This window comes from Rhinatrema bivittatum, chromosome 8, assembly GCF_901001135.1.
Source record: "Rhinatrema bivittatum chromosome 8, aRhiBiv1.1, whole genome shotgun sequence".
Taxonomy (NCBI): Eukaryota; Metazoa; Chordata; class Amphibia; order Gymnophiona; family Rhinatrematidae; genus Rhinatrema; species Rhinatrema bivittatum.
In genome coordinates this window covers 79273906-79301050 of record NC_042622.1, presented here as the reverse complement: position 1 = coordinate 79301050, position 27145 = coordinate 79273906, and the positions used below count along the sequence as shown (strand labels likewise).

General features: G+C 48.5%; 1 protein-coding gene across 9 annotated transcripts in view; it reads right to left on the bottom strand.

Moving 5' to 3' along the window:
- The window catches only part of SPTAN1 (spectrin alpha, non-erythrocytic 1), a 457019-nt gene that overhangs the window by 328775 nt on the left and 101099 nt on the right, over positions 1-27145 (bottom strand). For all 9 annotated transcript variants that reach the window (XM_029611329.1, XM_029611328.1, XM_029611326.1 and 6 more), the window contains 2 exons: positions 15916-16051; positions 11368-11469 (listed from right to left, as the gene is read on the bottom strand). In XM_029611329.1, the coding sequence (XP_029467189.1) occupies positions 11368-11469; positions 15916-16051 (238 nt within the window). The remainder of the gene's footprint in view (positions 1-11367; positions 11470-15915; positions 16052-27145) is intronic.

The window sequence follows — 27145 nt, the reverse complement described above, 5'->3', positions numbered from 1 at the left end:
ACTCACCAGAAGCAGCAGTGGCTGCTGAAGCTCTGACCTCACAGTCCTCTTCCTTAGGGCCCACAACCAGTCACAACCTGTCTCACACAGACCAGTCACCTCGCTAATTAGTATCTCTTCCTCACACAGACACCAGTCACCTCCCTGACCAGTCTCTGTCTCTCTCACACAGACCCAGTCACCTCCCTGACTAGTCTCTGTCTCTCTTTCACACACACCAATCACTTCGCTGACCAATCTCTGTCTCGCTCTCACAGAAACACATCACCTCTGACAGTCTCTCTCTCAATCACACACATGCTCTGTCACTTACATAGAAGCTCTCAATCACACACAAATGCTCTTGCTCCCATTCCACCACACACACACAAAACTGCCACTCACGCACTCAGGCACCCATTCTATCACACACACACACAAAGCTGCCACTCATGCACCCATTGTACCACACACACAAAGCTGCCACTCATGCACCCATTGTACCAAACACACACAAAGCTGCCACTCATGCACACATTGTACCACACACACACACAAGCTCTCATTCATGCACCCAGGTACCATTCTACCACACCTACACACACACACAGCTGCCATTCATGCACCCATTCTACCACACACACACTCATGCACCCATTCTACCACACACACACAAAGCTGCCACTCCTGCACCCATTCTACCACACACACAAAGCTGCCACTCATGCACCCAATCTACCACACACACACAGCTGCCATTCATGCACCCATTCTACCACACACACACTCATGCACCCATTCTACCACACACACACAAAGCTGCCACTCCTGCACCCATTCTACCACACACACAAAGCTGCCACTCATGCACCCAATCTACCACACACACACAGCTGCCATTCATGCACCCAGGCACCCATTCTACCACACACACACAAAGCTGCCACTCCTGCACCCATTCTACCACACACACACACAAAGCAGCCACTCCTGCACCCATTCTACCACACACACACACAAAGCAGCCACTCCTGCACCCATTCTACCACACACACACACAAAGCTGCCACTCCTGTACCCATTCTACCACACACACACACACACAAAGCTGCCACTCCTGCACCCATTCTACCACACACACACACACACAAAGCTGTCACTCCTGCACCCATTCTACCACACACACACACAAAGCTGCCACTCCTGCACCCATTCTACCACACACACACACAAAGCTGCCACTCCTGCACCCATTCTACCACACACACACACAAAGCTGCCACTCCTGCACCCATTCTACCACACACACACACAAAGCTGCCACTCCTGCACCCATTCTACCACACACACAAAGCTGCCACTCATGCACCCAATCTACCCACACACACAAGCTCACATGGAGCCTCTTCTCATTGTTTGGCCCAATATGCCTGGCCTCCACTTATCAGTCGCTGCTGGCCTGACCTCCAGCGGCGTGCAACGTCTCTCCAACCGCCTCCGGCGGTGTGCAGGGTCTCTCTGCTCTTCGTCCCGCCGGCCTGGCCTCTGGCAGTGGCGCACAGATCACTCTTCAGCTGCTGGTGGCGGCGCACAGCGTCTCCATTCTTCGGCCCCACCGGCGGTGCACAGGTCTCGCCAGTCTTCAGTCGACGGTGGCACACAGCATCGCTCCCTTCTTCGGCCCCGCCGGCGGCGCGCAGCATCGCTTCCTTCTTTGGCCCCGCCGGCGGCGCGCAGCATCGCTTCCCTTCATCGGCCCCGCCGGCGGCGCACAGCGTCTCTCCCTTCTTCGGCCCCGCCAGCGGCGCGCAGCATCTCTCCCTTCTTCGGCCCCGCCAGCGGCGCGCAGCGTCTCTCCCTTCTTCGGCCCCGCCAGCGGCGCGTAGGTCTCTCCAGTCTTCAGCCGGCGGTAGTGCGCAGCATCTTTCCACTCTTCAGTCCTGCCCCTGGGGAGAAGGGAAGCACAAGCGGGGCAGTGGGGCACCGGGAGCCGCGACACACCTGCCGGTGCTTGGCGACACATTGGTGTGTCGCAACACACCGGTTGAGAACCGCTGGGCTACCAGACCAAGACACACCTCTGAGGGATCTCAGAAATTGCCTCAGGAATTCTCAATTGAGGAGGGACCTTTGGATATCACCACAGGAGAGCGGGACTCAATTTCCTTCAATTTAGAATGTAGAATTTCTCCTTCCAAAAAGTACAGCAATCCTCATAGGGAGAAGTACATCCACCATCTACTGCAGATAGAAAATACTGGAGAGCTGAGGTCACTGCAGGGGTATATGTACGGTGATGTCAGCTTTGCAACCTGACTCTCTGTCCATCTGCTGGCAGGGGAGCATAACCTGAGTCCATCTGGCTACACACTAGGAAAAAGTCGTCTTTTCTGATACTCCCTGACTTCTGGTGCCGCTCTGTCTGTTCACAAATGCCACTACTGTAGCATTGCCGGACAGCAACCTTACTGCATTCTCTCAGAGCAAAGGAAGAAAATGAATCAAAGCCAGTCTTACTGCCCTGGTTTCCAACTTATTGATGGACTAAGCTGCTTCCTTTGGGGACTAAAATTCCTGACTCATAGGATCCAGACAATGCACCCCCACAATCCAGACAGGCTCTCATCCATTATGACCAGAATCCAGAATGGTGTTTGAGGGACTGCAGGCTAAACCCTGCTTTAACCATTCTTCTAACTGGCAGTCCAACTCCATCTGAAAGTCACTTGCTTCCAGCTACTGCTGACCATCACCTTTCTCACAGTTTGCCACTGTATTCAGACAAGAGCAGCAGTGATGTCATCAACTAGTTCTAGCTGAGGTTCATCCCTTCAGTGTCAGCTAACAACTGTGGAACACTGGCATCAGGAATGACACGGCATAATCAAAATCCCCAAGGAAACTGCTGGGCTAACACTGAGATCCGAAGCAAACTAACCTCCAGGACCTGCCTTCGCCACTGTAAGGTGATCGGGAAACATCAGACACCCGGGAGAGCACACAGCACGGCCAGGCAGTCTCTCCCCCATTTGTTCTCTCTTTTTTTTTTTTTAAACTTTAACCAAGAAGAACAAAACAGACAAGCTATACTTCCCTCCAGAATGGCAGAGGTTTAGAAAAAATTGTGCTGGGAGGGGAGGGAGTCAGACCACTGGGTGTCACCCCCGGCGCACCAACCCGAGCAATTTTAGGGTCCCCAACCCCTGCTCGCTCCAGCCTGCTACCAGGAAGGATTGTCCCACCAGGACCTACCAACCTCCTAAGAGGCACAGTGCTCATCTAAAAATCGTAACTCCTAATAGAAATCTCCTGGACCCCCCCCCCCCCCAAAAAAAAAAAGAACTTTGCGGGACAAAACTGCAGATTTTGCACCACCTCCATCTGCTGGAGACAGAGAAATAGTGAGGAGCTGCAGGTGGAACACCTGGTTAAGAGGCGGTGCCTGTGAAACTTTCTCTGTCTCCATCTGCTGGAAGGGAGGCAAAACCCAGGAGTCTGGACTGATCTAGGTACGTACAGGGAATGTGGAACATTGCTACCTGCTGTCTAGTAGGAGTTTCAAATGACCAACAATATTTACTGTGGAACTTTTATTTCACCACATTTCCCCCCTTAAAAGGGTCTCAGGAGTCTATTGTCAGGACAGTCCTGGTTCACCTTTTCTAGATAGTCCATCTGCATTGCCATGTTCACTGCCTTTCCTGTGCTGGATGATGGATTTATATATTTGCAACAACAGACTCCACCACAGCAACCTTCCATTTTCTCGAGACTCTTTTCAGCCAGACCCAGGAATTCTGATCTGTGATAAAGGCTCATCCAAACAGACATGGCTGCAGCTTTTTGAAAACCCACACTAAAACAAGGTATTCCTTCTCTATAGCGATACAGACCATCTCTCTGTCCAGAAATTGGCAGTTTAGATACACATTAGGGTGTTCTTTATTACCACAACTTAATACAGCCCAGTGCCAAAAGTTGAGACATAAGTCTGCACCACAAATCTTTGTTTATGGCCTAGTGCAGCAGGCACTGAAGTTGCAGTTACTACGATCCTTAGAGCTTGAAAGGCTGCTTCACATTCTGGGGATCAGGAAATGAGATGGGATAGCTGTTTGTCAGATCAGTCAGTCAGGTGTTTGGCTATTGCACTATACTGGGAAAGAAATTTCCTATAATACCCTGCTGTCCCTAAGAAGGCTAAAACCTGCATCTTAGCCTGGAGACTGGGCCAGTTCCATATTTCTTCTATTTTAGCTAGTTCAGGCTTTCACTGTGCAAACCCCACCCTAGATACTGGATTTCTGCCATTCCTGATACTTGCTGGGTTTGTCAGGCTTGTTTCCTGAATCTGATATAATACCCCAATAAAATGGGTCAGATGGTCATCCCAGGTTTGCTCTAGCATCCAGTCCATCTAAAGGAAAATTGGTTCTTACCTGCTAATTTCAGTTCCTATAGTACCACAGGTCAGTCCAGACTCCTGGGTTTTGCCTCCCCTCCAGCAGATGGTGTCAGAGAAAGTTTTACTGACACTGCCACTTAAGATGAGATGCCACCTGCAATCCTTCAGTATTAATCTGTACCCAAGCCATAAATATAAACAAGAATTAAGTAACTATGCCTACTCCCTATATGAGCAGAGGGAAGAGGATAACCATAAAACAGGCAACAAAATGCCCTCACACCAAAAAACTTGCGTGGGATCAACAAAACCTGTCCTTCTTCACAGACCATACAGCAAAAACAGACAGATCGAGCGGACTTTCCCATATACTTTGCTAATCAAGGGTGGGACTCTGGAATGATCTGTGGTACTATAGATACAAAAATTAGCAGGTAAGGGGAGAATGGTGGGTTAAATCATTCAATAAGAGACATATGTTGAGGATACGTACTGCTCTTTATTGTAGTTTCTTTGCGTGCCTGCCTCATTGTTAATTGCACAGCTTGTACTTTGTATGTGTACATGTCTCAAGAAAATACTTTAAATTAAAAAAAAAAATTAGCAGGTAAGAATCAATTTTCCTTTCCCTGTACATACCCAGATCAGTCCAGTCTCCTGGGATGTACCAAAACTTCCCTAAGTAGGGTGGGACTGGGAGAGTCCCGTTTGCAGCACACTTGCGCCAAAATTTCCAGCCCCCGGGGCTGCCCATCTAAGCCATGTCTGGCAAAGGTGTGCAATGACTTCCACGTAGTCGCCCTACAGATTTCCTGAGGAGAGACCAACTGACACTCTGCCCAAGAAGCTGCCTGAGAGATAGTAGAATGCGCCTGGAGACTTTCCGGAATCGGGCAACCCTAACAAATATATGTGGTCTCTTTCAACCACCTCGCAATAGTTGCTTTGGATGCCTTATGCCCTTTCTTGGCACCACTCCACAACACAAAAGGGTGATATGACATGCAGAAATTATTTGTGACCTCCAAGTATCACAGCAAGGCTCGTTTGAAGTCCAGGCGACGCAAATCTCTAGAGTGCGCCGTTGCCAGATCTAAGTTTGAGAAGGATGGGAGCTCCACCGACTGATTAACGTGAAAGGACAACACCACCTTGGGTAAGAAAGAAGGCACAGTCCACAAGGAAATCCCCTCGACCAAGATTTTCAAAAAGGGCTCCTGGCAAGAAAGAGCTTGAAGTTCGGAAATTCTGCGCGCCGAACAGATAGATACCAAAAAGGCCACTTTCAATGTGAGATCCTTTATAGTCACCCGCCGCAGAGGCTCAAAGGGGATGCACAGAGGCTCCACAAGACCACATTAAGGTTTCAAGATGGGCACAGCTGTCAAACAGGAGGGTGCAGGTGTTTCACGCCTTGAAGAAAACGGACAACATCCAGATGCGCCGCAAGCGAAGCGCCACGAACCTTGCTTCGGAAGCAACCTAGTGCCGCCACCTGAACCTTAAGCAAATTAAAGGACAGCCCTTTTGCCAAACCATCTTGAAGGAAGGCCAAAATATGGTGCACAGACGCTCTTCTGGGGTCCACCGTCCGGCTGGAACATCAGGAATCAAAAACATTTCATACCCTCGCATAGGATAGAGAGGTGGAAGGCTTTCTAGATTGTAAGAGCGTAGCAATGACTGCGTCTCAGTAATCTTTTTCCTTCAGACGCCACCTTTCAAAAGCCAAGCAGCTAGACAGAATCGATCTGCCTGATCAAAACAAACTGGTCCCTGACACAGTAGGTTCGGCAGATGGGTGAGCCGAAGAGAACTGTCCACCACTAGGTTGATCGAGTCTGCAAACCACGGACGCCGCAGCCACTCCGGCACCACCAGAATTATCGGACCTGGATGAACCTCTATTCTCCGGAAAATTTTACCCACCAGAGGCCAGGGAGGAAACACAGAGCAGGACGTCCGTCGGCCAAGGAAGGACCAAGGCGTCTACTCCCTCTGCTCCTTTTTCTCACCGCCGACTGAAGAAACGTTGAGCCTTGGTATTTCAGAAGGTCGCCACTGAATCTACGCATGGGGTCCCCCACCGACGACAAACGAGGGACATCGCCTCCTCGGACAGCTCCCACTCCCTGGGGTACAGCTGTTGACGATTTAGAAAATCCGTTTGCACATTGTCCAAGCCTGCTATGTGCAAGGCTGCCAGACGCTCCAGATGCTGCTCTGCCCACTCCACCAGGAGCAGAGCCTCCTGAGCCACGGAATGACTCTTGGTGCCTCCCTGGCGGTCGATTTAGGCCACCGCCTGACAAGATCCTCACCAACCGACCCTCACCAAGGGGAGAAACGCTAGCAGAGCCAGACAAATCGCCCTGGTCTCTAGCCGATTGATGGTGAGACAGCAGTGAAATGCTAAGAGAAATTAGGGAAGCTAACCAAATTGGTAGTGCAGTAATAATGGGAGATTTCAATTACCCCAATATTGACTGGGTAAATGTAATATCAGGACATGCTAGAGAGATAAAGTTCCTGAATGGAATAAATGACAATTTTATGGAGCAATTGGTTCTGGAACAGACGAGAGAGGGAGCAATTTTAAATCTAATTCTGGTGGAGCACAGGATTTGGTGAGAGAGGTAACTGTGGGGGGGGGGGGGGGCCGCTTGGCAATAGTGATCATAATATGATCAAATTTGAATTAATGACAGGAAGGGGGACAGTAAGTAAATCTACGGTTCTAGCTCTAACCTTTCAAAAGGGAAACTTTGATAAAATGAGAAAAATAGTTAGAAAAAAACTGAAAGCAGCAGCTACAAAGATAAAAAGTGTGCAAGAGGCATGGACATTGTTAAAAAAATACCATCTTAGAAGCACAGTCCAGATGTATTCCACACATTAAGAAAGGTGGAAGGAAGGCAAAACGATTACCAGCATGGTTAAAAAGTGAGGTGAAAGAGGCTATTTTAGTCAAAAGATCTTCATTCAAAAATTAGAAGGATCCAACAGAAGGAAATAGGATAAAGCATAAGCACTGGCAAGTTAAATATAAGACACTGATAAGACAGGCTAAGAGGGAATTTGAAAAGAAGTTGGCCATGGAGACAAAAACTCAGAGTAAAAACTTTAAAAAAATATATCTGAAGCAGAAAGCCTGCGAGGGGGTCAGTTGGACCGTTAAGATGATTGAGGGGGTTAAAGGGGCACTTAAAGATAAGGCCATCAGCACTGTACAACATGACGGCCCCCAGCTGTTCCGCCTGGAGGGCCTCAGCCTCCGATAAAGACTTGTCACCTTACAGCTGCTGAACCCAGCGAAGACCAGCTCGCAGAACAAAACTGCCACACATGGCAGCCCGAGTGCCAAGCGCAGAAACCTCAGATCTTCTTGAGGTCTACCTCCAGTTTTCTATCCTGAAGATCCTTTAAAGCTGCCACTCCGGTGACAGGAATGGTGGTCTTCTTGGTGACCGCAGAAACCGCGGCATCCACCCTGCGAACCTTGAACAGGTCTAGCACCTCTTCGGGCAACGGATACAATCTTTCCATCGCCCTGTTGACCTTCAAACCTGTGACCAGAATATCCCACACCCGGGAAGGACTTTGCGAGACCCTGGAGGCCAACCATGATCGGGTTTCAGCAACCTCAGATTGGAATCCTGTGGCGGGACATCAATGCCAAACTCCTCCAACACCGCTGGAATAAATGGGTTCAGCTCTGCCTTATGGAATAAACTGACCACCTTAGGGTCATCACCCTTGAGGGACGCACCCTACAAGAGTGACAGATCCGGATTCAGCGGACAGACTCCAGGCCCGGACTCCTGGGAATCCACTCCCTGGGCCCCTTCGGTCTCAGAGGTGGTCGAGGAAGAATCCGTGGTCGCCACAATCCTCAGGAGCCGCTGGACCCTAGGGGCCCCTGCGGCCACAGAGGTCCTGGACGTTTTGGCGGGCTGCTTTGGGGCCTTCTTGGACACACCCTGATGCGCAGCCTTCCTGGCCTTAAAGGACTTATGGAGTAGGAGCACAAATTCAAAAGAAAATGAGGAAGACGAATCCAAATGATCCCCGGAGTCCTCATCGCTGCCAGGAGGGCCCCCAGCCCGTTGACTACCTCCCCTGGAAGCCTAGGGCTCTGGAGACAACTGAAGAGGGAGATCCAAGTTCCCTTGCGCTGCCAACCAAAATGAAGACAAAATGGCTGCCATTCCCGGGCATAGTGGGAACAGGTCCTCCGAGGCCAGCAGTGATAAAGGATGCTTCCCCAAGGCATGGGAGACATTGCCTGTGTCACCCGCGGTGCTCCCCAGTGGCCCCTCCCCCAGGGAGGCATTGGGAGCAAAGGCCAGAGCGGGAAAGACACAACCGCGCGTCCCCGCAGGAAGAACAGGCCGCCCCACGCAGTATCCACAAGCGAGACCAGGACTCCCCCATTCAAGCGCCGCACAGGAGAGAGGGTGAAGAAGGCAGGGGAGAGAAGAAAATAAAAGCTCTAATGTTGGGTGCCAGAAGACAGGACCGAAGGTGAAAACATACTGCCCCCAAAGGAAAGAAACAAACCACTCACTGTAGTTGCTTTTTTTTTTTGGCAAACTTTAACAAATGAGAAAGGAAAAATGGGCATCAGCAGCAGGCTCCTGAAGAGGCGACAGGCTGTGAAGATCCCACAGGGTGAGTGATCCGGGAACTCTAGGTATCAGCCTTGTCCGGCCAGGGATCTGAGCAACACAGGGTCCCCAACCCCCTGCTCTCAAGCCTCACATACCAGAAGGGATGACCCCCACCATGGTCTAACAACCTTCTGGGAGGCGTAGACAGAAGCCTGTGTGTCCTTTCTGGTTTTTTGGGGTTTTTTTCTAGACAGACTGCAGGCTTTGCACCTCTACCATCTGCTGGAATCAGAGAAATACTGAGGGACTGCAGGTGGCACCTCATCTTAAGTGGCAGTGTCAGTAAAACTTTCTCTGACCCCATCTTCTGGAAGAGAGGCAAAACTCAGGAGTCTGGACTGATCTGTGTACGTTAAGGGAACAGTCGATTAACCATGTGCTGGAACATACCAGGAACATTTTTAAATGCCAAAAGGCATGACTGTAAATTCATAAATACCAAATGGGGCATAAAGGCAAATCCCTTCCAAGTAGCACTTGATAGAGTAATCTGACAATAACCGCTATGGATCTTAGTCGAGGGTAAGTACTGGGCTCCACTAAGTAAGTGGTCTAACAATTCGTCCATCCGAGGCATCTGAAATGCATCACAAACTGTGCACTCATTAAGTTTTTGTAGTCCACACAAAAGCAGATAAGAACATAAGAACATGGGAACAAGCACTATCTCATCTACTTCCCTTTTTATATGTTTCTCAGTCTCAGCTGTTAACTGGTAAGAAGTCTGCTTCAGTGGTTTATGGGTATCAGTATCTACATTATGAATAGCAAACTGGATAAGTATGCAATACTGCATCTATCTGCTGTTTCTGAGTAGTGGTTAATTGTTCTCCCAGAACAATTTTTTGCACAGATCCTTCAGGCAAAGCCTCCTCTAAGAGATCAAGCAAGCTAGAGGCTCACTATCTTGGTTCTCTCATCAGGTGGACTACATACCGCCAGTACCAAGGTTGTGCAGCCAGCAAAAGCCTTTATCATATTTACATGAAAAGTATTCTGTTTCCTATCTTAGGGATCCATAATTATGGCATTAGTATCATTCAGGCAAATAATCTTATAAGACCCTATCCAATTAGCCTGGAGTTTATTTTTATGTGCTAAGACTAGAACAAGTAGTTACTTGTCCTCTAAAATCTCTCTGCTTCTAGCTTTACAATATCAGATTTATTTTTTTTTATTTGTTTGAGCTGCATATTAAGTTCTCGGACAAATGCTAAGAGGCTCTCCAAGCACTGCCACATACTGACTACATACTCAAATCAGGGCATCTGAGGAGTCAACTTTTCCTTCTCAGTGTTCTCTTAAGAGAAGGGGTCCTCTCATCCTACCATAAAACAGCTCAAATTGAAAAAAACCTGAGGGACTCTTGGGATACCTTCCTGACTGCAAATAGCAAATAGGGCAGAAACCTCTCCCAGTCTCAGTCTTCAACTCCACAAAGGTTTTTAACATTTTCTTTAAAGTCCCATTAAGTCTAGGTTTGGGTAGGGCTCAGAGTCCAACCCTTCTGGGCCACAGTTATTTTTCTGTATTATTATCTGTGAAAATCAATAAAAATTATTTCAATTAAAGTCCCATTAAATCTTTCTAACAGCCCAATATTTCAGGGCGAGATATGGTACTACAGATATAATTCACTCCACCATGTGTCCAGATTTTCTGAATCAACTCAGACATGAATTGTGTCTCTTGATCTGAGCGTATTTTCTCAAGGATATCCTACCAGGGAAAATCTCTAGCAGGGCAGCAGTTATCTTTTCAGCTTCTATGTTACCTGGTAACAAAGTCCACAACTATCACTATGTATCTTTTCCCAGTGCGGCTAGTACAGCTAGAGGCCCAACTATATCTACTACTATTCTCTCAAATGGCTCACTAATAATTGATAAGAGCTTCAGGGGTGCATGTGGACAGTCCTGGGGCTTTCCTATCCTCTGGCAAGCATCACATGTCCTACAATCAGCTACTGCCCAAGATACCCCTGGCCAATAAAAAGTTCTGAGTCAGTCTATTACGTGTGCATGTCATTCCCTGATGTCCAACTAGTGGCATGTCCTGTGTAAGCTGTAGAAGTAGCTCCCTATGGGAAAAGACATGTCTGATCAAAAGGGCTGTTTACTTGGTCTGTGTGTATCAGACTAAAGTATAAATGATATTTAAACTGTCAACAGCTGGTTCTGGCTGAGGTTAATCCCTTCAGCGCCAGATGCTGACTGCTGTGGAACACTGTCACCTGCTGTTTAGTAGGAGTTTCAAATGACAAACAATAATATTTATATTGAAACTCCTGTTTCAAGTCATCATGGCTCTTACCTTTTCTCGAACTTCATCTGAAGCATAATGCCCAGTTGCAAGAAGGGCCTGTCCAGATTCATCAGTGGACTTAAAACTATCCTCATGGGCATCAATTTCACCCTAAAAGAAAATACAGATGTTTACATACATCTAAATTTCTAAAAACAATGAAATTGCCATCAGGAGTACCTGTGGACTTTGCACTTAGTCCCAAAGTAAACATACAAGTATACTTTCTTTTTGAAAACTGCCATGGAAAGACGACACCACAAATATTTGTGCCCGTTTTTCCTATGGACACTTTTTCCCTTCAAAACCCTGCACATGGCTTTAAAAGGAAAATTGGTTCTTACCTGCTAATTTTCGTTCCTGTAGTACCATGGATCAGTCCAGACTCCTGAGTTTATGCATCCCTGCCAGCAGATGGAAACAGAGAAAGTTTCACTGACACTGCTTCATAATCCCTGGTGCCACCTGCAGTTCCTTAGTATTGACCTGTACCCAAGCACAAAACACTTGCAAAACTTGTAAAACCTTGAAACAAAAAAACTTTTCCAACAAGTCTGTATTCCATACCCTTAAAAGTTTGTACCAAAAAAATTACAGCTGAGCGGACAACTCTCCATCTCCATAGATCGGGTGGGTTCTGTACTGATCCATGGTACTACAGGAATGAAAATTAGTAGATAAGAACCAATTTTCCTTTCCCTGTACATACCTGGATCAGTCCAGACTCCTGGGATGTACCAAAGCTCCCTACTTAGGGTGGGAACTGGAGAATCCCGCTCGCAAGACACTCTCGCCAAAAGACCGAGTCTCCGGATCCCCACCATCTAGACAGTAGTGCCTTGCAAAAGTATACAGCGACTTCCAAGTCGCCACCCTAAAAATTCCCTGTGGTGAAATCAACTCTGCCTCCGCCCACAAGGCTGCCTGAGATCAAGTAGAGTGAGTCCTCAAACCTTCAAGCACCTGACGGCCTTTCAGAATGTATGCAGACCCAATAGCCTTCTTAAGCCACCTCACAATGATAGCCTTGGAAGCCTGGATACCTTTCTTCGAACCACTCCATAAAATGAAAAGATGATCAGATCTCCTAAAATCATTCGTTCCCTTGAGATACCTCAGCAAAACCCTACAGACATCCAACAGCCTAAGCTCCCATGCATGAGATGCGGAAGCATCCAATTCTGGAAAAGCCAAAAGCTCCACCGTCTGATTAACATGAAAAGCTGATACTGCCTTGGGAAGAAATGAGGGGACTGTCCGCAAGGATACGCCTAAGTCCAAGATCTAAGGGAAAGGATCACAGCAAGATAGAGCCTGTAACTCAGATTCTCCTTGCAGAACAAATGGCTACCAGGAAAACGATCTTCAAGGTCGCTCTGTGGAGAGGTTCAAAAGGTGGCTCTCATAAACTTCGGAGAACGAGATTAAGATTCCAAGATGGACAAATTCTCAACCCCCCAGAAGAAACCTAACCACATCGGGATGAGAGGACAATGTGCAACCCTCAACTGTACCACGTAAACAAGCCAGAGCTGCTACCTGTACTCAGAGAGTTGAAAGCTAGGCCTTTGATCAAACCTTCTTGAAGGAAAGATAAAATCGGAGACACCAAAGACCATAAGGCCTGTACATCTTTAGATATACACCATGCCTCAAAGATCTTCCAGACTTGGACATACAACGAAGTAGACATCAGTCTACCTTGCAGCAGAGTATGACCGCCTCTGGGCACCCTCTTCAACTCAAACACTGCCTCTCAAAAGCCAGGCCGCTAGACAAAAGCGATCTGCCTGGTCTGAAAATATAGGGCCCTGCCAAGGAAGATGACTGAAAAGTAACAGGCCATCCACTGCCATGTTGACCAGATCCACGAATCATGGCCAACACCACATCTCCCGGGTGTCTCTCTATCAGATGCAACACCTTGCCTATCAGTAGAACACCACCCCCCCCCCTCCCCGAGGCCAGGGTATTAGCAGAGCATCGACTCCTTTGGCCACCTTCGACTGAAAAAGCAAGATGCCTTTGCATTGAGACTCGTCGCCATTAGATCCACATGGGGACAGCCCCATCTCTCTCAGGTGAGCTGCATCGGTCAACTCTCCTTCCCCTGGATCTAGCGTTCTGCGACTTAGAAAATCTGCTTGGACATTTTCAACCCCTGCAATATGAGACGCTATCTGAATCAAGTGCTGTTCCACCCAAAGAATTAACTCCTGAGTCTGCTGGGCCACTGCTTGACTCTTGGTCAAGCAGCCGACTGATATATGCTACGGTTGTCACATTGTCCAACAAGACCTCACCGAGCGGCCTTGAACCCAAGGTAGAAAAACAAGCAATGCTAACCACACTGCCCTGGTCTGTAAACGATTTACGGACCAAGAGGCTTCTTCCGCCGACCAAATGCCCTGGGTCAATTGTCACTGGCAAACTGCCCCACAGCCATAAAGACTGGCATCAGTAGTAAGAATTATCCAATCTGGAACCTCCAAATCAACCCCACATACTAGACTGGATGTCTAGAGCCACCAAGACAGACTGTCCTGCGCATGGCCATTGAGCGAGATAGGCATATGAAATTCTTCCGACAATGGATTGTTGCGTCCGTTGGTCTCAGACGGCTTCGCCCGACATGCCTCACCTCTATTTCAGCCTTCTCCACCAGCCTCGGGAAAATGGCGTCTGTGGCGTCTCCTTGCTGCACCCTCCGGCTTCCCCGGAGCAGCTCTGGCACGGCGTCCTGCCATGTTGACCTGAGGCCTCCTAGGGCGAGCGCACGCACGCCTCACGTCTTGTAGCAGTGTTGGCGCGAACCTCGGGGGCGTCCCCCTCAAGTGACGTCACTGCTTCCGTATTCAAATGGTTGGCCATTTGCTGACTTATGATAGGAAAAAGCTCGCGGGGGAGCCCGAAGCCCATCCAGAATCAGATCCACATCTTCAATATCTGAGTCTTCCTGTGGGACTTTCAGCCCCAGCTCCTCCAAAACCTGAGGAATCAAAGGGCCTAACTCCACCTTCTGGAACAAGCGGAGCACTTTAGGGTCATCACCCTCCAAGACTGGAAGATTATTTAGATCATCTCCCGAGAGAAGCAGGCGTCATCTGGATCAATACCCTGATCCCGCGACAACAAGGCCTCTTACGCCCCGGAGTCCCCCTGAGACCCAACCGAGTCATCCGAGTCTGCATCAGTAAACCCAGGACACCGTGAACTCTGTCCCACTGCTCAGGCCTTGGAGCACTTCTCTGACCCCCTAGAGGGTGAGACTGGCTAACCAAACCTACCTGCTGAGCTAAATATGCCTCATGCAGGAGGAGATCAAAATCAGCAGAGAAGGCCCAAGGAGCCTGAGAGAGCTGTGAGGGCGCAGTATCCGCGGATGCAGGCACTGGCAAATCTAAGTGCACTGCTTCATCCACCTCCATCAGCCCCTCTACCATGGTCGGGCAGAGGCAAATCACTGGCGGAACCCCCCCGCCCCGAGCAAACACGCAAATGGAACAAGCAACAGAGCCTATACACCCACTACAAACAGGGAGCAGACAAAGAGAGCTGCCTGCGAAACAGCCTTACTTTTTTTTCCTTTTTTTAAACAACTTTAAAAATCTGGTCAGCCTCTCCTCTGCAGAGAACACGGAGCTGTCCAGCTCAGGTTCAGCAAAAGGCAAAAAGAAATAAGGAGAGACTGAAACCAGAAATTTAAAGAAAGAAAGGCAAGCTGGTGAAAGAAAAAAAAATTACCAGCCACCCTGAGCCTACAACCACCTGAGCAGCCTCTTGAAGAGAAGGGATCTGGACCACCAGATTTACACCCCATGAACTAACGGAGTGAGCATACAAAAAGGTCACCGACCTCCAGCTCGTCCACCTCAACCAAACAAGGAAGGATCCACCAAAATCCAAACACCCCTGCGAGGAAAGGCTCACACCAAAAAAACAAAAATTCGCTAGCCTCAGAACTGCAGGTGTATGAACCAGCCACCATCTGCTAGAGATGGAAAAAAACTGAGGAACTGCAGGTGGCACCAGGGATTATTAAATGTATCAATGAAACTTTCTCTGTCTCCATCTGCTGACAGGGATGCATAAACCCAGGAGTCTGGACTGATCTGGGTACATACAGGGAAAATATAATCTATGCACATTACTTCCCTTCCCCTAACTCCAGAGCCTGCATATATTTTGTACAGGAAAACTATGCATGTTTATCCATGTGATTACTTTTACCAGTAAAAGGGTGGGCAATTTTCAGACTGCCAATTTACCCAGGGAAAAATATTTATTCATCCAAGTAAATGGCTTTTGAAAATTGTCTTCATAGTGCACATTTTCAATAGATTACTCCATTTTTCTTAAGATGACAATATAACGGGAAACTAAACCTTACATATTGGTGCCCAGGTACCCAGCAGACAGGCAAGAAAATACTACAGGCAGGATGTGCCCTGTACATAAAAAAGCATAAGATTTAAGCAGCAACAAGTGAACATGGGTATAACAATGGCTTCATGAAATTAAGCCAGGGTTTGTAGAGTTTTCCCTTTTATTCATTACCTTATGCTCTTGGTGCCTATCAAGCAAGGCTTCAGCTCCTGCCACATCATTTGCAAGTTCATCTGCATTAATTAGAGCTTTCATTTCTGTCACCCAGCTTGTAAGGTCACGGAAATCAGCCAGGAAGCGCTGCAGTCTGTGGAGGAAGACAAGATAACAGTTCTATAGTAAAAGATAGCAGATAGCGACCAAATTGGCCTATTCAGACTGTCCAGTCGAGATTCTTCCATTTTAGGTAACGAGTACAAATTCCAATATGCAACCCAACTGGGGATACAAATATTTAAATAGTTAATGGTGTTCACAGCTAAAGTTTAAATGGGTAACTAAGAGGCCTATTGACTAAATGTTTTCTCCCATTTTGTGTTTATGGGGAAAAGTAAACAGAGCCCTACATTAGATAAGAGACAGGAAGTGAGGAAAAGGCCCTGGCCTGCCTGAGGCTCTGGGAGGAGAGGTGTCCCCATGCATGGCAAGGTGTGTCCTAGCCACAGATGTATCCTTCCTGCACTTCATGCAGCCTGCTGGCAGGAGTGATTGCCTCACCTGCTGGCCAATATTCCCTATAAACTGTACGCATGTGCACACAGATGGAAAAACAAGCATACACAAAAAAACATAGTGGCACATGAAAAGGAAAACAGAACAGTGTTTCAAAGAACACTGTGTACAAATGTGTACACTATGTTGCACACAAGAATCTACCTGTGAAGACACTCCACAAAAAATTAAGAGAACATTGCTGCCAGTCCAAGATTCAGCACTCAACCTCTCCACCGCTCATCTCCATGCTTCCTAGAAAGCCTACAACTCTCACGCTCATGTGGAGCCACGCCTTCCAATCCCAAACATGCAGAGGTCCATATTCAAAAGCCATTTAGATGGATAACACAGTAGTTACCCATCTAAATGGCTTACCCTGATATATTCAGCCTTTATCCAGCTAAATTCTAGCCGGCTAATAAGTTAGGGAGCTAGAATTTAGCGGATAAGTTAGGGGCGATCCAGAGGCATAACTGGGAGGAGTTAAATTAGCTGGCTAAGTTAACTGGCTAACTCCAATATTCAGAGTTAGCCGGATGACTTAGTCAGCTAAGTCTGGTCGAGTCAAAGAAGGGCCCTATAGTTAGTCAGCTAGCTAATTAAGAGGGTCAATTTATCAAATCGCGTTAGGGCCCTAACACCCGCGATAATGCCATAATGCATGCGATAAATAACACATTGTGAGATGTGGTTGAAATTTGAAAAATGTAGTCAAATGGGATGAGTTTGGGCAGAGTAAACGAAAATGAGAGGTGCTTAATGTGTGCGATAATGTAACGCATGCTATCGCAGGATTTAATGCTGGGGGAAAAAGGTATAGTTATTTCCAGCATTAAATCCTGCGATGGCATGCGTTATGACCGAAACAGGATTTGCGATAAATCCCGATTCAGGCAGGGAGAGGGGAGAGAAAGAGAGAAAGAGAGAGAGACTCTGGGGAGGAACACATTAGTCAACTTTTTATTCCACTGTAAGAGGGGGCATTCTGAACTCGGGGTGAGGTTTTGGTGGTGTGCTAGGTTTTGGGGGGCAATTTTACAGGCACAGTCAGAGGTACGAACAGCACTGTTACCATTAGTAAAGACTGTGTGTGATTTGGAGTGATGAAAGGTATAAAAAGATGAGATTTGTACATTGTACTCTCAATCTAGCTTGATGCCCTCTCTAGCTAGCTGCTATTAAACTAGGTCAAGAGTACAATGTACAAATCTCATCTTTGTGTGGATGATAATCTTGCAGGGTGACAAGAATTTCCTATGTCTTTTGCTGATTTGGATATAAACATAAGCATCCTTGAGATCTAACCAGGTCAGTCAGTCTTGCTGTTAAAGGAGTGGGAGGATCATAGTTAATGAATTTATTTTGAATTTCTCTATTTTTCAAAAATGTAGATCTCTTGTTTTCTTTGGGATTAGAAAGCATCTGGAATAAAATTGCTTCCCTTGACAACTTTATGGAAGTGGTTAAATCGCCTTCAATTGCAAGAGGAATTGTAGCTCTCATCTTAGCACTTTTAGCTGTAGATTTGAATGCTGTTGGTAATGGGATGGTGGTGGGGGGAGGGTTTGAGGTGATAAATTGTCAAAGTTTAGAAGTGGGAGCAGCCTAGAGGTTAGAGCTGTTCTTTGTGACCTTGAGCAAGTCACTTTGCATCAGGTACAAACTTAGGGGATTATTTACTGGAGAAATTACTTACCTGATAATTTTGTTTTCCTTAGTGTAGACAGATGGACTCAGGACCAAAAGGAATTGTGCTCTCCTGATAGCAGATGGAAGACAGAGTCAGATTTCAAAGCTGATGTCACCCTACATATACCCATGCAGCAAGCTTAGCTCTTCAGTATTCTCCTCGAAAAGCCAGTATGGATATATGTTGCTTAACATTTGATTAACCTTGAACTGGTTCAACTGATTATATATATATATATATCTATATAACTGGACAACTGCGGGTGTCTTGAACTAGGGGTAGGCCGTGGCTTACCCGTACTTGCTCAGTCTCGAGATTTGATATCCGAAGTTCTTGATTTCTGGAGCAGCCGTGGGTGGGAAGCTGAGTCCGTCTGTCTACACTAAGGAAAATGAAATTATCAGGTAAGTAATTTCTCCATTTCCTAGCGTGTAGCCAGATGGACTCAGGACCAATAGAATGTACAAAAGCTACTCCCCTACAGGGTGGGAGGCTGCCCTTGGCCCACTTAGTGCTGCCCTTGCGAAAGCTGTATCCTCCCTGGCCTGAACAGCCAGGCGGTAGAACCTGGAGAAGGTGTGTAGGGAGGACCATATCGCCACCTGACTGATCTCGGCTGGCGAAAGCAGCTTGGTTTCAGCCCAGGAGACTGCCTGGGCCTTTGTAGAATGCGTTTTGACCTGTAGAGGTAATGGTTTTCCTGCCTCTATGTAGGCTGCACTGATTACTTCTTTGATCCAGCGGGCTATGGTCACCCGTGATGCCGCTTCCCCTTGTTTCTTCCCGCTGTGAAGAACAAACAAGTGATCGGTTTTGTGCAAGGGTTCCGATCTTTTCAGGTATCGGACTAGGATTCTGCAGACATGCAGGTGGCGAAGGAGGCGCGAGTCTTCCGAATCCTTGTGCTCATCTGGAGATGGTAAGGATATGATTTGGTTCATATGGAACTGGGAAACCACTTTCAGTAGGAAGGATGGTACCGTACGCAGCTGTATGGTGCCCAGGGTGAACATGAGGAACGGTTCCCAACAGGACAGTGCTTGACGTTCGGAGATGCGCCTGAGCTGAGCATATTGCTATCAAAAATGCTGTCTTTAAGGTCAGGAGACGTAGAGACAGGCCGCGTGTTGGTCTGAAGGAATTCCCTGCTAGGAAGTCTAGTACTAGGTTGAGGTTCCATAGAGGCACTGGCCATTTTAGGGGTGGTCGGAGTTGCTTAACTCCTTTCAGGAAGCGAGACACATCAGGATGAGTTGATAGTCTGATACTGTCCACTTCGGATCTGAAACAGGCCAGTGCTGCGACATGGACCTTGAGGGAGTTGAGAGACAACCCCTTCTTCATGCCTTCCTGTAGGAATTCTAGGATCGTGGGAATCTTGGCTGTCCTCGAGGGGAGACTGCGGTCTTCACACCAGGCTTCGAATACTCTCAAGATCCGTATGTAAGACAGAGATGTGGAGAACTTGCATGCCCGGAGCAGGGTGTCAATCACGGCTTTTGAGTAGCCACGCTTCTATAGGCCATACCATAAGAGAGAATCGAGCTGAGTCTTCGTGGGAGATCGGTCCCTGCTGAAGGTGGTCCCTGTATGACGGTAGACACAGAGGATTCCCCGCCAGTAGTCTTTGCATGTCTGCGTACCATGGTATTCTTGGTCAATCCGGGGCGACTAGTAGAACTAGTCCTCAGTGGTGGCTCTATCTTATTTATTTATTTATTTATTTAACATTTCTTATATACCGATGTCCGTTCGCACATCGCATCGGTTTACAGTGAACAAAAAACCATTGGGCGGAGCCCTTACAAATAACAGATAATATAGTAGCTAGGTAACATATATAAAAGAAGACTGGGCAGGGTCATCTTGTGGATGACCCTGCCCAGTAGTGGCCAGTGTGGGAAGGTGTTCAGGAGGTCTTCCTCTGGCTAGTTCTGGACAAGAGCGCCGATTCCCTGAAATTGTGGTTCTCGTGTGCGGCTGAAAATCCTGGGGACTTGGGCATTGAGACGAGTTGCCAGTAGGTTCATGACTGGGGGGACCCCATCGATTTACTATCAATTAGAAGGCCGTGTCCCCAGCGACCATTCCCCCGGGTCTAGACTCTCTCTGCTGAGGTAGTCCGCTGAGATGTTGTCTTTTCCCGAGATGTGGGAGGCCAAAATCCCTTGCAGATTTATTTACACCCACACCAGAGCCTGCCCCTGAGCCTGTGCCGAAAGGAATGAGACCTTCCTGAAGGGCGAAGAGCTTGGGACTGTGTGTTCTTGTAAGGTCTAAAACGCTGCAATCCTCTACCCTTAATTCTGCTGCGGGAGGAGCGCTGATATGTTCTTTTGTTCCTGTCTTTAGGTAGTCGGGGTTCTGGAGATTCACCCCATTTGTTGGCTAACTTCTCCAGTTGGCTCCCGAACAGGAGAGATCCCTTAAAGGGCATTCTCGTGAGATTCGCTTTGGATGTCGTGTCAGCTGACCAATTCCGGAGATATAGTTGTCTTCTGGCCGCCACTGCTGTGGCGACACCTCTGGCTGAACTGCACATGAGGTGTGAGGTAGCATCGGTGAGGAAGGAGACCGCAGGCTCCATTATTTCTCCGGGCGTGGTTGCGTCTCTGGAGAGGAGCAAACAGGAACGTGCCACAATGCGCAGCAGGAAGCAATCTGTAGCGTCATTGCTGATACAAAGGACTGCTTAAGGATGGTTTCTAGCCTTCTGTCCTGCGTGTCCTTCGGTGCCGCTCCTCCCTCCACAGGGATCGTAGTGCACTTTGAGACTGCACAGATCATAGCGACCACTTTAGGGAAGCGTAGGAGTTCCTTAGCCGTGGGTTCCAGCGGGTATAGGGCTTCTAGGGCCCGCCCCCCTTTGAAGCTGGCCTCTGGAGCATTCCATTCCAGGTCGATCAGTTCCTTGATGGGCTCCAACATAGGAAAGTAGCATGAGGCCTTACGGAGGTACATTAAAATGGGGTTCTTCTTTGGTTCCGTTATAGGATCCATGCCTGGAAGACCCAGTGTCTTCAGAGTTTGGGACACGAGGGCTGGTAATTCTTCCTTGTGGAAGAATCTGAGCATGGTTCAGTATGGCTCCATCCCTGGGGGAATTTCTCCTTCTTCCAGGGAGTCAGTTTCCTCTTCTGAGGTGTCTGGATCCCCATCAGGGAGGCTCTTGGTTAGGAGAGGCATGTCTCGAGAAACTCAGGAGGTGCTGAGGAGGGCTTGTGCTTCTGGCAGGGTTTGAGTTGGGTGCGCAGCAGGGGCTGGTTGTGCCTGGACAAAGGTTTGCAGCCCTTTAAAAAATTCCACCCAGGAAAAGGTTCCTGGGTCCATGTTGATCCCAGGAGGGGTTGTAGTGGAAGCCCCGGAGGTACTTTCCTGTGGGGGCGCAGAGTTGGAAATACTTAGGTCTGGGGTGCCATCATCAGTGGTTCTGGATCTCTCTCCTGGCTGTAGTGGATCTTGTTTTGGCTCCCCCTGAGCCTGTTCGCACTGTTGGCATAGGAGGGATTCCAATTCAGGAAATCAGCTCTTAAGTGGCAGGCTGGGCAGAGGAAGTGTCCCTTGGCCTTCTTGGGTGGCGGTGCCATTGTCTGTACGCATGTAGAGCTTAAAACTCGTCCGTGCGTGGAGATATGCATGCGGATGCGCTTAGTTGTGCACACCGGATGCGCACAAGTTATGCGTACGACGTGCGCACAAGTTGTACGCACGGCACGATTACGCGTGTAGCTGTGCATGCGGCCCTGCTGTCCGCACAGCTCAGATGTGCGCGCAGTTAAGCGTGTGCCTTTACGGGCGTGCTCAAGTTAGGCGCCTCGGGCCTCCGGCCTGCCCCATGCATACCATCGGTCGGGGGGGGGGGGAGATGGCACCAATGACCCCGATAGCAAGATGGCAAACCCCCCCCCCCCCCCCCGAGGGTCTCCACGTGTGGACCCTCGCACCGAATTGGGGCTTAGCCAATTGAGGGCTGATCAACCTGATTTTAAACCTCGTCGGGAGGGAGATCGGTACGGTTATTCGAGCCTTGGAGACCGGAGACTTGAAAGTAAAGGTTTCTACCTTACCTGATCTCGGCGCTTACCGGTCGTGTGCCGGGCGGTCTCCAGCTGCAGAGGGAGAGGGGAATACCTTTACCGCCGTGCTCGAATCTGCACCTGCTGCCTTTCAGCCACCCTGGGGGCTAAGTCCACGCCAGGAATTGGCTGCCGGACCAAGGCTCACCTCTGAGGGATATCAAAATCACCTCAGGAAAGTCTCGATTGTGGGAGGGACAGTTAGGTTTCACCACAGGAGAAGCAGGGCTCTCTTATCAGGTACATTTTCTTTGTTCTTTGCTATAAATGTTATACTATTCTCTTTTGGATAGTGTCCGCATCTGCTATGGAGACTGAGAAATACTGAAGAGCTAAGCTTGCTGCACGGGTATATGCAGGCTGACGTCAGTTTTGAAATCTGACTCAGTCTCCAATCTGCTATCAAGAGAGCACAATACCCATTGGTCCTGAGTCCATCTGGCTATACGCTAGGAAATAAGCATTGATCCCCACAGAGACAGAATGGAAGAAAAGCCTTAGTAAATCAGGCCCTTAGATTGTAAGCCCTCTGGGGATAGGGAAATACCTACAGTATCTGAATATAAACTGCTTTGAATTGCCAAAAGCAGAATATAAATCGAATGAATACACCTTTTCAAAATTTATTGCTCTGTAGTAACATGATTCCATTGTTTCTTGAAGAATTTGAGTCTTCCCCTACTTGTATGTTTGGAAATGAGTTTTGTTTGAAAATTTTCTGAAGGTCAAAATCTTCATCTAGACCAGTGGTTCTCAACCTTTTTTCGGCCGGGACATACCTGACAGATGGTTCTCAGATGCATGACACACTGAACATGTGACTATCACGGGACTAAATGTAAACATGCACTCTGCATCCACAGGAATACCCTCAACCCCCAGCAATGAGTGCAGAGCAGATCTAGGGCATTACCCTGTACAACTCGCCATACAAAAAAGATATTCTGGTTCTGATGACATCTCAGTAAAAGCAAAACAAATTCCCTTTACTACCAGGCACAATAGCCTTCCTTATGAAAAGACAGTAATTTACCACTAATTCATATCCTATTGAGAAAACACAACAAATAAGATTGGTACAAATGCCTACATGCTAGTAAAATACCTCACCTCGGTCACCCACCCAGAACTGACCTTCACCAAATACAGAAAAACCACAAATTATAAAATGGAGATAGAAACTGGAATGGAAAACCAAAAAAGCCACTCTGCATGCAGTGCGAACCTGGAGAAATGGAAAGAGAAATATAGCACCTAACAGACTCTCAGGATTTGCAATAATGCACACAAACTAACCCGCATAAAGTTACACCTATATTATGGAATACACTCAAACAGTAACAAACCTATCAAAGAAATACAACTATTAAACCATGCCCTAAACACTAATACATTTCCTATTGGGAAAACAGAATAAGCCAAGCTGCTATAGAGCCCCACACAGAAATAATTGTAAAGCTATACTAAAAATGATACAAAACAACTGCTGAACAGAATAATATCAAACAATTAAACACTCATAAAAATTAACAACACATGTCCAAATATCAATAAAATATTTCAAAACAGCAGAGATCACATAATACCCAATAATTAAAATGGCAGTCAATCAAGAAAAATAAATTTAAAAAGCCACCTTTACTTACTCTCTTCAGCAACTCTCCTACTCCTTTCCCTTCCAGGCCAATAGCACTCACCAGAAGCAGCAAGGGCTGCTGAAGCTCTGTCCTCACAGTCCTCTTCCTTAGCGCCCACAACCAGTCACTCACACACAACCCCAATTAGACGGTGATGGTAGAGACTGAAAGCAGGAGAACTGTGTGAAACTGCTCAGACACCGGCCGCCAACGGGATAGCAATGCTCTCTGAAACGGACGCATATGCGCAAATGCCCATGGGACTAGGTCGATGGTGGAGGCCATTGAGCCCAGATCTTGGAGGTAGTCCCATGCTGTTGGGAGAGGGAGCGAGAGGAGGTTCCGCACCTGATCGATCAGTTTGAGAGCTCGAGCGCGAGGCAGGGACACCTTGCTGATCTGAGTATTGAAGCATGCCCCCAAAAATTCCAACACTTGGGAAGGCTGGAGATTGCTTTTGGGAAAATTGACTATCCATCCCAGGGAAGAGAGAGAGCTAGAACCCGATCTACCGCCTGTCAGCAGTGACTCTCCGACTTGGCCCGCACGAGCCAGTCGTCCAGATAAGGGTGGACTAGGACTCTGACTCCTTCTCGGCGGAGGGCAGCCGCCACCACCACCATGACCTTGGTGAAGGTGCGTGGTGCGGTGGCGAGGCTGAAGGGCAACGCCCGAAAATGAAAATTCCGGTTGAGGATGTAGAAGCGAAGATACTTCTGGTTATCGTGGTGAATCGGAATGCGGAAGTAGGCCTCTGTCAGATCGAGAGAGGCAAGGAACTCGCCGGGATGAACCGCCAGGATGACCGCTCTCAGGGTCTCCATGCGAAAATGTGGAATCTTGAGGGCCCGACTGACCCTCTTGAGGTCCAAGATCAGACAAAAAGCACCGTTCTTCTTGGGTACCACGAAGTAAATAGAATACTGGCCGGCGCAGAGTTCCTGCTGCGGAACTGGGACAATGGCGCCCAGACTCTGGAGTCTGGAAAGTGTTTGGTCCACCACCTCCCGCCGCTTGAGATGGCTGCAAGGAGAGACAACAAAGAGGTCCGGCAGGTCTCGAGCAAATTCTAAGACGTAATAGTCTCTGACAATGTCGAGAACCCACTGGTCCGACATGATTTTGACCCACTCCTCGAAGAACAGGGAGAGATGACCCCCCAGATAGGGGACCGAGGAATGGGTCAACCGAATTTCATTGTGAAGTGGCTTGGAGGTGGCACACTGAGAGGCCCCCTCGCGGAATGGCCTGCGCCCACAAAAAGGCTGGGACCAAGATTGAGACCGGGAAGAATAACCTCTAGAGGAGCCACTGCGCCCACGAGGCGTATATCTCCGTTGACCCCAGAAATGAGGACGGGAGGGCGTAAACGACCTAGATTGTTTCGGACGGTCCTCAGGCAACTTATGAACCTTGTTTTCCCCCAAAGAGTTAATAAGCTGCTCAAGGTCCTCTCCAAAAAGCAACTTGCCCTTGAAAGGCAACGTGCCCAAGCGCGCCTTAGAAGACGGGTCCGCTGACCAATTGCGCAACCAGAGGAGCCTTCTGGTGGATACAGCCGAGACCATCGCTTTCACCTGGACGCGGAGGAAGTCGTACAGGTCATCTGCCCCATACGCGATGACACCTTCCAACCTTTCAGCCTGCTCTACCTCTGCAGACGGGACGTCCTGGGTGCCGAGCAGTTGTTGAACCCACCTAAGACCTGCTCGCTGCATGAGACTGCTCAGATAGTCACCCAGACCCCCAAAGCTAGAACCTCGAAGATACTTTTTAAATGGGCTTCGAGCTTATGATCTTGCACGTCCTTTAGGGCTGTGGCCCCCACTACTGGAATAATAGTGTGTTTGGTGACCACAGAGACAGAAGAATCCACCGTGGGAATCCGCAGCATGTCCAAGCAATCCTCCGGGAGGGGGTAGAGCTTGTCCATAGCTCTCCTGACACGCAGTCCCGCTTCGGGAGCTTCCCATTCCCAGAGGAGTAACAATTTGTGCGTAGGATGGAAGGGAAAAGCACTTGCCGGAGCCCTAAGTCCTGCCATGTCTTTGGGCAGCGAAGCCATCAGCGTATCCGCAGGGGGCCCCCTCAATTCCCAGCTCCTGAAGGACAAAGGGAATGAGGTGGTTCCAATTCCTCCTTCTGAAACATGCGGAGGACCTGGGGGTCATCCTCCTCCGGGGGGGGTGGGACCGCCCCCACCAAATCTGTAGTGGGGGGGTGGGACCACCCGCACCCTAACGGGCCCCTGTGGCTCCGGGGTCGGGGGAACAGGCGGCGGAGTCAGTCGTGGGATTTTCGCCGGCAGGGGACCTGGGGAAGGGTCCTCCTCCTCCTACAAGCTGGCCAAATAAGATTTGTGCAGGAGAAGCACAAATTCTGAAGAAATCGGGTCCTAGCCTTGCCAGAGGGGGGGGCGGGGGTCAGGGACCTCATCCCGAGGCAACACAGGGCTTAAATTGGGGGTAAACTGCAACATTCGGGCCCCCAACTCCTGGCAGCTCCGAATTGGGAGCTGCCGAGATCCCCAAAATGGCCGCCGTTCCCGCAGTTTGCCGGCCCGGGAACGGCCATGCCATGAGGAGGGGAGTACGACTTCAGGCTAAATTTGGCTGCCCTGCCGAGGAGGGACCTTCCTCACCCGGAAGGCACGCTGAGCAGAGCCCCTCACGCGACGCGGGCTCACCACAAGCAAGGCAGGTACTAGGATGCGGCATCCCCACTAAAGAGGAGCCACGATCTGCAGAAGAAAAAAAACAGCTTTACTAGCTGCCGGCAGGAGCAGAGGCAGAGGAGTGAACCCTGCACGCTCCTCTGGGTCTGGCTGCCGGCTTGTGGCTGTAAGGTATGTAAAAACTTTCCCCACGTTTTGCATTTTTTTTTTTTTTTTTTTTTTAACTGAGAGGAAGTGAAAACTTCCCTGAACTGAGGGGGAAAAAAAGAGGAGCATTGAGCCCTCAAGGCAGCCAAGTGGGGGGGGGGGGGGGGTGAGTGACTGGACCACCAGTATCAGCCTCCCACACGAAGGAAGCAGTCTCGGACTTAGGCTATGCCCTGCACAAGGGGCTAAGCCCCCAAGTCCGGCAAGAGCCAGGAGACTGAAATGTCTCCTGTGAGAAAAAGAAAAGAGACAGAGTCCAATTCAAACCAAATTAAAATAATTATATATATATATATTTATTTTTATTTTTTTTTTTTTATTATTTTTTTTTTTTTTAAGATTGATGTAATACTAAAATAGGTTACTACTTGCTTGATCCGCAAAGGAAAGAAAATAACAGGAA